General features: G+C 39.4%; 1 protein-coding gene across 8 annotated transcripts in view; it reads left to right on the top strand.

Moving 5' to 3' along the window:
- The window catches only part of HECW2 (HECT, C2 and WW domain containing E3 ubiquitin protein ligase 2), a 321,128-nt gene that overhangs the window by 292,027 nt on the left and 16,585 nt on the right, over positions 1-12,516 (top strand). For all 8 annotated transcript variants that reach the window (XM_042949536.1, XM_042949537.1, XM_042949535.1 and 5 more), the window contains 6 exons: positions 1,624-1,776; positions 3,553-3,651; positions 6,920-7,049; positions 8,063-8,209; positions 8,857-8,971; positions 11,817-11,902. In XM_042949536.1, the coding sequence (XP_042805470.1) occupies positions 1,624-1,776; positions 3,553-3,651; positions 6,920-7,049; positions 8,063-8,209; positions 8,857-8,971; positions 11,817-11,902 (730 nt within the window). The remainder of the gene's footprint in view (positions 1-1,623; positions 1,777-3,552; positions 3,652-6,919; positions 7,050-8,062; positions 8,210-8,856; positions 8,972-11,816; positions 11,903-12,516) is intronic.

The raw sequence follows: 12,516 nt of genomic DNA, 5'->3' as shown, positions 1-12,516 counted from the left end.
ATGGTAATCTTAGCACAGTCTCACCAATGCTGGTGGTCACCTGGTAGCTACAATTATATTCAGCTGCCTCGAGACAGCTGCGTCATGTCACCTTAAGGCCTCTCGGGTTCTGAGAGCGTGTGTTATGTTTGCATTTTTCTGCACACATAGGTTTCCTGTCTACACTCGTATTTCCCAAAGTGCAGTGAGGACTGGAGATGTATGAGATGATTTTAGCTATTACACAATCTGACATTTTTTAAATATTTACATATTTCTTTTAATGTGTATTAGAAAAAAATAAAGCTGGCACATCATAATTTCATAAATATTATGTAAGACATAATACAGGCTACATTAGAAAAGCAAGAAAATTTAAAGTTGATAATGAAACGTGGTAAGCACACTTAACAGTACCTATATATTCAGATATGGCAAAAGTTGACAAAGTAGTATGTGAATAGCTGAAGTACGTTCTAAGTAAATTCTATTAAACTCTCAACGAAGAGCTATAAAAGCCATTTTATTTTGCTTACAAGTATCCCATCTCTTTCTTCCACCTATAACAAGGTAATTTTTCTCTGTCACACAATCCCATCACTGGAAAAGACTCAGATGATTTTCCTTTTTCATTAAAAAAAAAAAAAAATGCAGTAATGCCGATGGAGAAAATTCCAGAAGAGAAAAAAAGTAGAGTGAACAAAAGAAATCTTACAGAATCCCACCACCCAGCTTCCCGTTCCCCTCCAGCATTCCCTCCTTTCTTTGAACCCTTGTGTAAACTTGTCATCGTGGGATAGATGTGCTTTATATTTTTCATTTTAAATTTAGCATATCAAATCACTCTATTACAAGCTCCTCTTTGCTGCATTTTTTGCTCTCAGCATTCTTGGCCACTTGTCATTCCTCAAAGCTAACGCAATTGCTTCTCATGCGTCTCCTTCACCCTGATGTCTTTCTAAGTAAAATGGAATTTACACTGTAGTTCAGGTGCTAGAGTTTCAGCCTCTTCTCTGGATACCTTCGTTTAGGAAGCTTTAGACACCCTCATTTTACTTGTCTATAATTTTCCTTGGTGTTTTATAATTTAAAGTTTTCACTCGAACCCTGTCATTCCATTTTTTGGGCCTCTGATCTCCCTAGGGGGTCTTGTATCTGTACTCTCCTATCACCAGTTCAGGAAAGTCTCTTTCTTCTCCCATTTCAAAATGTTTCAGAAATCCATAAGGACTCCATGTCCCATGGATGTAGGTAGCTGATACTCTCTGGTTTTACTCTGTTTAAGTATTTCCCAATGTACTCCCTTTCTCCATAACTCCATTCCAGACATTGAAAACATTTACTTTTTTATATGTGTGTATATATGCAACCAAATTATTGGCATATTGCCTGTTTTATCCGTTATCTGATGTGTAGCTTTAGCCTTATATATGCCTCATACAAATGCCCATTCCACTATTCTGGGTCAAGACATGGATAAGATTGGGACTCATGATCATTCATTTTATTCTGATAGTCCAGACATGCGGGCAATTAGACTTGTAATGACTGTTCTATAGAAAGCTGAGCTCTGTAGAAAATGTGCCCAATATATAGAAAAAAATAAGAATAACTGGTTATTCTTTCTGTGGAATTTTTCTAAAGGCTGGATTACAGTGGACCTTCCAGAGAGTTTTTCTTCCTCGTATCCAGAGAACTCTTTAACCCATATTATGGCTTATTTGAATATTCAGCCAACGACACATACACAGTACAAATAAGTCCCATGTCTGCTTTTGTAGACAATCACCATGAATGGTAAGTACTTTTTCCTCAACACTTTTTTTCACTTGATTTTCTGTGAGAGTATTTTTTATAGGAACCCCTATTTCTTTTAACACTTTTTTCCTTGGAGAAAATCATATTTTCAGTTTCATTTGACTCTTATTTTTGTTGTCAAATTTAAATATGCAGGCAGTCTCCAAGCTAGGGATAGATTATATTCCACACTTGATCATAGCCAAAAGACCGAGAAGTAATATATTCCAAAAGACCAATTTTAAGTGAGTTGGGTAGAATTCAAAAGGTTTTTTTTCTCCCATTGAAAGAAGGTTCCAGATGATGTTAGGTTCCCAGCAAAATCACTAGATTCTGCTCTGCACCTTTGGGCATCTCTGAGCTCTGAGATGGAGTGGGAGAAGGTCCTGGCCCAGAGGTCGGGCAGCTGCTAGAGCAGCCCTTGGGGAAGTGGCCAACACTGGGGGTGGGGCAGAGCAGCTGGGGTGCTGGCTGAGGGTGATGATGGCATTCTAGTAAGAGGGAGGGAGGGTGCGGTGCCCTGGAAGAACCGATAGTAGAAGAGAACCTGGCAGAAGGACACGGGCTCAGAGTCTCAGCAGTGGCACTTACCCTATTAGCTATTGAAATTTGTAGCCAGGGACTGCTCCTTTCCTATTTTTCCACATAAAATCATCAGGGAAAACTGGTATAGGATTCCCCTCTGGGGATTACTTTTTCTGAAAATCCTGAATTGCACTCTTTCCAAATGTCCTTACATACCTTTTTAATCCCTGCGTTTATACACTTTAAATACTCTATAACCCCTATTTGCTTGTTCCTCTTTATTTATAGTAACAACAACAAAAAAGAAGTAAGTAAGACTCATGGAAAAATTCTCTTTGAGTCATGAAGGTTAATATTGGTGGGTGGAGGGCATTAAGTTTGAGGACTTATTCTTCAAATTAACTCCATTTAGTTACAATTTGGAGTCCTCTTAACTGTAGCTATTACAGTTGTGCTACCTTAGGTGGAAATAAAGAAAACAAAGCTGCTGGACATTCATCTTAAAATGGCTGTCTAATACTAAAATCACAGATGGACTGTATGGACTTCAGTGTGGATGTACACGTTTGGATCCCTTTCTGAAAGAGAAAATAAGTGCACATCTCAGCAAATCCAATCATGACTGATGTATTTAGTAAAGTTTCCAAAGTGATTCAGAATAGGATTGAGCCTTGAGATTTTAGAGAACAGAATGTCCCATGAGGAAACTCCCCCAAAGGTCCACATGCATAATTCTTGGATCGTGACAATTACCATCCGGAGTGCAGTTTGAGAGAGACCAGGTATAGGAACTTTCTCACTTTGAGATTGGGCTTTTCCTCAAGAGGGGATTGCTAGTGGGTTTGTATTAGAGAAATTCTGCTAATATTCTTGCAAGCAAACTAGAAGGGGACAGCATTTCCCCCACCACCGCTGGTCTCAGTCTGTCATCTCTGAGAAATGGCTTGGGGAAATTTCACTGACATGCTCATGGGGAATTCGTGTTGACCATGTGGGGTGCTACATGGTAGACATTGTTAACATGAGGTGAAGGAATTACTAACAGAGTGAAACAGATTTTTTTCAAGTAAATGTGAATATTTGCCTAATGAAGACACAGGCTACGATGCACACAAACTCTCACGGACCCAGTAAACGATCAGTCCTGGACAAACTTAGATGATTAGAGCTGAAAGGCTTTCTAGAAGTCAGATAGAACAATTTAGAAACTGCTTCATGATGTGTAAGCTGTCTTGTGCTTTTTCTTCACAGGTTCCGATTCAGTGGTAGGATTCTTGGTCTTGCGCTAATACACCAGTATTTGTTGGACGCTTTCTTCACACGGCCCTTTTATAAAGCTCTTCTCAGAATGTAAGAGTATTTTTGTTGCTTGTGCAATTAATATGTCAGAATGTAATATTTCTTTTATTAAAAAAGGGCCTTTTGTCAGTGTCATGCTTAGATGTCTGAAGCTAAAACAGTTTCAAATATGGTCACTGTGTTTTCCCCAACCCTGTATTTCTGTCTTGCCCCTAAAGTCTTAGTTTTGCTTTGTTCTAGAAAATTTATTCTCATTTGTTGCAACACATGTTTCTTCAAAACAATTGTACTTCAAATACAGCACTGGAATTCCTGTGGTATTAATGCCGATTATTAATAGAATAGTTGTGGGTTAGTCTTGGTGACTCACAGCCCCCTATCCTTTATGAGAAGCATTTTATATATTGCTTAATGCAGACTTCAACTGCTTACTCTTGGTCCAAGTTTTCATTCTCCTTTTGTTTTGTTTTTGTCTTATTTTTTGTTTGTTTGCTGGAGGTGGGCAGTCCCTTATTTTTCTTGAGACTTCCCTATATGCAAGATAGTAATTTATTATGGCAGATGAGAATTTAGCATTCACAGAACTTTTTCTTCATTGTTGCCACAATGAAAGATTGCAATTATTGTAAAATGTAGAGCAAACAGTTTCTGTCCTGTAATCAGTAGTCATTTACAAGGCTAAACAGGAGAAGGCAACTGTCTGGTGGGGTAGTAGCTCAAACTTGCAAGGAGAAAGCACAGAATGATTGCTGGGTTCTGTCCAGCTTATTCCCTGACAGAGGCCTTGTGCCTGCTTTCTGTAAAATGGAAGCCTAGACTTCAAATGAAAAGCAAGCGTTTCTAATGGGCTCTTAAGAGGGTCAGTAGGAAGACTTTTTGCTTTCCTCCCTTTTGGTGTCTGGGCAGATGAAACCCTGGGCAACTGGGCACTGTCCATTTGCCTCTCGGGTTCCCCTTGTCCGATTTGCACCTTCCCATTTCATTGCCTTTTCTCATCTTCTCCTATAAGCTTCCTAAAAGAGTGGTCTGTGCTGATGTGCCCTCAACACACTTTAGCCTGGCTTCCTTGCCACCAGTAACCCTTAGAAGCTTTTAAAGAATATCCTGTAGTCCTCATCTTACTGTATCATCCTATTGCTTTTGATACTGTTGACCACTCCCACCCCAAACCCCACCCACTTACTTTGTGTCTTTCCTCCACTGGTGTCCCTGACACTATTCTCTCCCAGTTCCCCTTTTATTTTTATGTCTCCTTCATGGGCTTCTCCTCTGACTTCCCCTTAAATTTCGGTGTTCCTGGAGCTTCCATTCTTGCCTCTCCCCCCTCCTGCTTTTCTCTCTCTATGTGCTGTCATGGCGAAATGTCTACACCTGTCTCTTCTCCTACTGGCTCACATCTGCACCCTTAGTCTTAATCTTTGAGTTAGAGGCTCATGTGGTCAACATTCCACTGAGTGTCTCCACGTGCATGTCTCCTAGGCATCTCAAAATCAACATGGTGACCACTAAACTCCTCAATTTCCTCAACCTAAAAGTGTACCTTCTCCCATGTGCCTAGTCACAGTCCATGGTGCCAGGATTCTCAGGTCACTGGTCAGAAACCGGGAGTCACCCTCACACAGGGATGGCAGGTACACAGCACAGATTCTACTCTTCCCTACCACCCATTCCACTGCCATGCTGTGGTTCACAAATCATTTATCATACTTTTCCCCACTGAATTCATTTTGGCCTCAGGAATTTTTTCAACTTATAGTCCTCAAGACTGGCAGTTAATCAGAGCTGGCTTGCAACATGAGAGCAAACATTCATTTGCTACCCCTATTTTGATAGCCTTCTTTATACCCCTGATGATACCATTTACTAATGCTCATGTTTACCTCTTAAATAATTCTTAAATTCATCTTCTCCTGTCCACCCTTAATAGCTGTGCTCTTAAAATAAAACTCTTATCTTATTTTGGCCAGATTACTGTAGTGGTCTACTAATTGCCTCCACCATCTGATGAGAACCACTCCTCTCCCCACCCCCATCTTAAGTAATCCTCTATACTACAATCTCCAGAGAACTATTTAAAATCGCATCTCACATCTGATCATGTCATTTCCTGTCCTAAAATATTTCAGTAGTTCCGAAGCATCACGCTCCTTAGAATGATATTCAAGGCCTGGTCCCAGCTACCTTCCTAGCCTTCTCTGGATGTTATGTCTTGTGGTTAACTCTCTGATACTACCAGTATGCTTGAGTATTTTGCATATTCCATGGCCTTGTGCTTTTTTGTTAATGTTGTTCTCTCCTCCCTTTCTTTTCCCCCTTCTCCTTCTTTTCATCCATTTCCCTTTACTTAAACAGCCTCCAAATTTTGATGTAGTACCTACTCCAAAAGACTTTCCTGAATCTCCAGGTTGAAGTCCCGCATTCTTGCTATGAGAGCTCCCTGTACCTACCTTATCGTTGTTTTTAATTGGAGTGTAACATTCATGTAAGAAATACACAAATTTTAAGTGTTACCCAGCCTAGGCTATCATCATCACCTTATATTAATTGACCTATTTGTGTGCCTGTCTCCCCAACTAGACCATTAGCCCCTGAGGGCAGTAACTGTTTATCAAGTAGCTGTTAAGATGTCTGGCACATCCTTGATGCCTAATAAATGTTTATACTGAACCAAACAAAATGACCTCTGAAATTGGGCTGATGGGGGGAAAATTCAAAACAACAAAAGCAAATCAGTTGTTACCACCTTAAAACTGGGCTATATAACAGTAACTCCATTGTATGCAGATCCTCTCTCCACAATGAAAAAAGAGGAAAGAAGTATGGAAAACTATTATAATTGTAGAGAGATTCCATAGCTTGCTGTTTTCAGAAACCTGGAAAGAACAAGAACCATGAAGAAAAAGGAGATGTATGTGAATGTGGATCACTCAGTCTAGTCTTTGAAAAAAATAACAAAGTTCAAGTACAGTATAGAAACACACCAAAAATATCTAATTATGAGAACAGTGTTTTAAGGTGGTGAGTTCCAGTTCCTGCTCTGGCATTAGTCGTGAATGACTAGGCAAACGGCAGCCACTCGGACAGGCTGGTTGGTTTAAGGCATTTTATATATCCAGGATTTTTACATCGTATAGCGTATTTTTTTTTTTATTATTATTTAGCTGCTTTGGTTACTGAGTTTGACTGAGAACATTCCAGAAATCACTGCCTATTTTGTTGACCTTGTTCTTGTCTTCAATTCTTAGTTTCTTCCCTGTGTCTGTGGGGTTTTCCTAACAGTCATCCCTACATATCTGCTTCTATCTGTTTATCATCTTAGTCTCTGTGACCTGAGTGATCTAGAATACCTTGATGAAGAGTTCCACCAGAGCCTGCAGTGGATGAAAGACAATGATATCCATGACATCCTGGACCTGACATTCACTGTGAATGAAGAAGTTTTTGGGCAGGTCTGTGTATGTGAATCCCCGGTGACTTAGCGTGGTAATTAAAGGCTGTTGGTTGATGAAGAATTAATTCATATGCGTACTTATTTGTGGCTTGTTGGGTGGTTTCAACCCCCGTTTATATACAGTTATAATAATTTTGGCTACAAAGATTATTTTAATACCAACAGCAGAGTAGGATGGTCTAATTTACAGATTGTGGTAACTATTTGTGTGTTATAAGCAATCTTCTTTTTATTTCCAACTAAAATATCCACATAAAATTTTAGAATTGCCTTGTATAAAATACAGCTTTTCAAAGTCCATGCTACCCCAGAGTTGAATATTAAATTATTTAATTGGCATTTGTACTTAACTCTCATTCATGTTTAAGAGCGGAAAATGTTTTGAAGCTGAGGGATGAAATAATGTTTTGGTGAAGGTTTGAAAACATGGTCGTTGGTTAAAAACATTTCTTTCAAAAATTATATACTGTTTCATAAGTAATATTCTTATTTACACATTTATGTTTGGCTGGTCTTCTGAATTTCGTGTTTTGGAAAAGAAGTTCTCAATGTAACATTCACTTAAATGTAATTCTGCTTCCTTAAGGCAAATCTTTACTTAAATATTGGCTTTTGATATGTAGTTGATTCTGAACCCTAATGGAATTTGCGAAAATATGTTTTTGCCAAACATTCCAATAGCAGTGGGGCAGAACCTGGAGCTAATTTATTTTCATTTAAAAGACTTACTAGTTTAGTCAGGATTTAAAATTTAACCTCCAGCACTCACAATATATAGATTTTTAACCACTGAGGCTTTTAGACATCAGCTCAATGCCTAGTTTTTACTGAGCACCAGTGTGTGCGTGGGCTCCATATTGCACCTCCCCCCACTGCTGTGGAAACCCCCCTCCCGCCCTGGCCAGGGCAAAGACAGGTAGCGGGGTGATTTCGGCTCATTGGTAGCAGTGTTCTTCTAACATCAAGAGTATTTCTTTATGTTCAGTGTTTTGTTTTGTTTTTTAATCTCAGATTACCGAACGAGAATTAAAACCAGGGGGTGCCAATATCCCGGTCACAGAGAAGAACAAGAAGGAGTACATCGAGAGGATGGTGAAATGGCGGATTGAGAGGGGTGTTGTTCAGCAAACAGAGAGTTTAGTGCGTGGCTTCTATGAGGTAAAGACAATCAGAGGGAGTGGGGTTTTGCAGGCTGCTATCTATGATACCACAGTTCGTCTTCTGGTGCTTTATTTGTGTGCTATGTTTCCATTTTTCTTTTGTTATATTTATTATTGCACTTTCAATTTAAAAACTCCAATATATTTTGTATGGGTTTCAAGAACACAAAAAAGCTCCATGCCCCCTTACAAGAGATCTTTGAAATAAAATGATGAATTCAAGTAGCATTTCATGACTTAATGACCACTAATAACAGTGAAGTCATACGTCTTACTCATGCTTTGATACGGGTGATCACGTCTCATGCTTGCTATGTGAAGTGATTGTATCTTAGGGTTTGAATGAGTTGTTACAAATACTCCATGTGACTTCCTTTGGAGGAGCACTAGATCTTTTTAAAAGAGAAAAACAAACTGGATTTATCAGTGGTCAGTTTTAAAATGAAAATTCTGTTGAGGAGAAGCTCATCCATCTTGTCTTAAAAATATATTTGTCGAGAGCATTGCATTCTTCAGAGTGCCTACACAGAGCACTTCCGTCCTATTCCTAAAATTCCTTGTGCCCTCCTTTTCTGATGAGGCTTAATTATAGCTGAGATTTCTCCTGACTCGCAAGCCATGCCCTGCATTCTTTTTACTCCACAGGTGGTGGATGCCAGGCTGGTGTCTGTTTTTGATGCAAGAGAACTGGAACTCGTCATCGCGGGCACAGCTGAGATCGACCTGAGTGATTGGAGAAACAACACAGAATACAGAGGAGGTGAAATGTGATTTAGAGATGGCTGAAATTTTACGTTTCATATTAAGGGGAAGCAAATGGTTAGCCTGAATGCCAGCCTGAATCCAGGACAGGCAAGGCACTCTGTATTATAATCATAGGTTTGCCACAGTCTCCTCTGAGACCTTGGGCAAGGTACATTCCCTTTTCCTAGTTACCTCATCCATCAAGTGGAGGAAGGACTGTTTACACACCATCTGAGGATGTCATAACTGTTAATTGTTGGTGAAGAAATGTGACCATAAGAACACTAATTAATTGTTTTATGGTGTTGTTAGTGAAGCACCTAGGAACTCACATCCACCTGGTCAAACTCCACCTCTTCTCCCTCCATTCTAAAACTTGAAGCGACACACCCTCTAAGCTTCCCAATAGAGCAAAGGCAGTTTTTCTGCGTTTCACTGAACTACCTACCAGTCGTAATTCACGGTTGAAACACATAAATGGAATAAGACCTGGTTCTCAAAATTCAAGAAGCTTATTGAACAGGCCCTTCTAAACTCAAGCATGAAGTTCAACTGAAAAGGAAACTACTGTAAGATTAGTTAAAACCTGCATCGTATGACAGTTCACCGCCTGGGAAGCTTTAGAAGTGGCATTTCTGTAGATCACTATAAATTGTCCATTAGCAGTTGGGACTGAAGCCATTGAAATCTCATCACTGAGTCAATAGACTTTGAAAGGGACCTGATGGTGGTCCAGAGTTAAAGTTTTATCCCATAATTTTAAGCAAAGAGAGAATACCTTTTCTGAAATTTATTGCAGTGTGATAGTCTTCAGAAAGTCATGACAAATAGCAGTTGCTTTTTGTTGTGATTTTGGCTTTTGGTTTTTAACTCGGAATGTAAGGTTAGCAGCAGTTCTGAACTTGGAGAGTAAAAACTACAAACTTTAAGTCACTGAATTAACCACTTAGCGGAATACACTGAGAGCTGAACATCTCTATCTTCAGTTATCTGTAAACGGAAACAAAAGATTAAAAAAAAATTTTTTTAAGTTTGGAGTAAAAAAAAAAAAAATAACCTTAACATTTGCTGAATTGCTTTTGTTCTTGCCTGTTCATGGCTCTTCCAGCTCATCGCTGTTGCCGTGGGCTGGCCGTGCGTGCCCATTTTCTCTGAAAGGCGGTATTAAATTGCAGTCTCTCTTGCTGCTATTTCTGAAACCCAATTGCTACGATGCATCTTTTCCCACTGGCCCCATGTGTAACCCATATGTGGCCTTGGTTATTGTAACTTTGTTAACCAAGCTCTTTTTACTACCTAGAACACAATTTTCTCCAGCATGCTACATAACTTAAAAATCTTACCATAAATGCCATTAGCTCTTCCTCCCCCCACCCCCACTGGCAGATTCTAATAGCAACACTGTTAATCAGATCAGCCATATTCATCTTTACGTATTGTAAGCTTTATTCACTGTGTATGTCTACTCAAGTCCCTATTTCCATGGTTATTGTAAATCTTTCCAAGTGAAATGCTTGGGAAGAGAGTGCTCCGGGTGGGGAGGCAGAGAGATGGTGAGATACCCAGCTGTTTGCTGACCCAACTAGCTGGCACTGGATGAAGAGGCAGCTCTGCCACCTGCCATGTGGTCATTAGGCAGCTGTTTGTAGAGAATCTGAAGAGACACTTGCTGTCCTCCTCCTCCAGAAGGTTTGGCACAAACAGCAAAGGAGAAGCAGAAAGGGGCCTAATTCGTAAGATCAGAAGAGCTATAAAGAGCCACTGTGCTTATTTTATAGATGAGACAACGATTTGCTCAGCACCAAATAGCTAGTTTCTGCCAAATGGACATGGAGCCTGTATAACACCATGTCCGGTATAAATATATTTACCTTTCATTTGGATCCCTTTCTTGTCCAAAGGGCACTAAGCATCACTGATCAAATGGTAAACGCTAAGGCAAAATTTCCCCCAAATTCTACAACCACTGTAACCTGTGAGCAAAAATTCAAATTCAAATAGTTTTTTACCCACCTTGTATGTTGGACTTACTTGTGCTGACTCGGAATGAGAGTGGCTTTGTGTACCTCGAGCACGTGAGTTAATTGGTTTGAATCACCAATTGTACCTTAATCTTCTCTCAACTTAATTTTTCTCCGATGAAAGATTTTGGGATCCACACGTACTGCCTTAATCCTCCCAGGGATGATACTTTTGGCATTTTATTAAATTCTACTAAGCTATGGAATAAAAGTAACATTTAGGTTCATGGTTATTTGCGATTTATTAGTTGAAGGAAATAGAGTAATAAAATTACGATTTCCTTTTTATTAATAAAAAGTAAGTTGATTTAAAAATATGAACATTATATGTAGTTTTAAAATAGTTTGCAATTAAGTATTTACTTGTATACTTATTTGATTAACATGTCTCTCCTTTACCAGAAGCCCTGTAAGGGTCCGCTTTCTTTGCCACTGTTACCCCCAAGCTTAGTACAGTGCTTGGCATAGTGATACTTGAAAATTATTTCTTAAATGAATGACCAAAAGAGTTAGGTATTTCCAGTAACAGCAATGATCTTTTTCAGAAATGGTATGGTTAAAATGACAACTTTGTTGTTCTTCTCTCCACCAGTTTTGTTTACTGACCACTAAATGGAAACAGAGACCTCCTAGTTTCATTGAGTATTGTCTTTGTTTGACTTTTGACACTCATGTGATTGTATTTACAGTGTTATTCCCTAGCCTTAAATGATAAACAACCTTTAAAGAATCCAAGATGATGATTTATGTCTGGGGGTCTTTTGTCGACACGTCATGGTGTCATGTCATCTTAACATAGAAAAGTCAAAGTAATGTGGGCTTTCCTGATTGGTTTAATAGGATATCATGACAATCATATTGTAATTCGGTGGTTCTGGGCTGCAGTGGAAAGATTCAACAATGAACAGCGACTCAGGTTGTTACAGGTAAGATGCCATTAGTTAATTTTTTAATGCATTAATATAATTATTATTGGAATTGCTTATGTTTAATAATTGCTAAGTACTCAGTAAACACACCCCATGTTTGCCTGCAAATGTGGGATACATTGTTTCAGACTCTTCTGATTGCATGTTCTGTGGCTCCATCACTAGGCAGAACATCCCCAGCCACGTCCAAGCATCTCATTAGAATTTTGAGGAAAACCAACTCCAGTCCAAGAATCCCAGGAAAAACACCTGCCTTCAGGGCAGCTTGGTCCCTTCAACATGAGATCCTGGGGCACTCTGCAGGGCAGCACCTCTAGCAATAGAAAATGACCTTCAGTCCCTTAGGAAGTGACCAGGTCTTTGAAAAAGAATCTTTTCTTTTCTTCCATGTAACTTTCCACAAACTTGAGATAACAGTGAAGTTCAAGGATACTGGGGAAACTAACTCATTATTTTCTTGTGGTGTTCATAGTTACATGGGCATTTGCTGGTTGATCGCAGCCAAAGAAATACCGGGAACAAGGCTTCTGGATGCTTAGGCAGAGCTTACAAATAGATTGGGTCTTAACTCCTTTGGATCAAGGATCTGGTCCTCATTTATTCACCTCAAG

This window comes from Panthera leo, chromosome C1, assembly GCF_018350215.1.
Source record: "Panthera leo isolate Ple1 chromosome C1, P.leo_Ple1_pat1.1, whole genome shotgun sequence".
Classification (NCBI taxonomy): domain Eukaryota; kingdom Metazoa; phylum Chordata; class Mammalia; order Carnivora; family Felidae; genus Panthera; species Panthera leo.
Note: the sequence above shows the minus strand (reverse complement) of the source record. Positions and strands in the feature narration are given on the sequence as shown.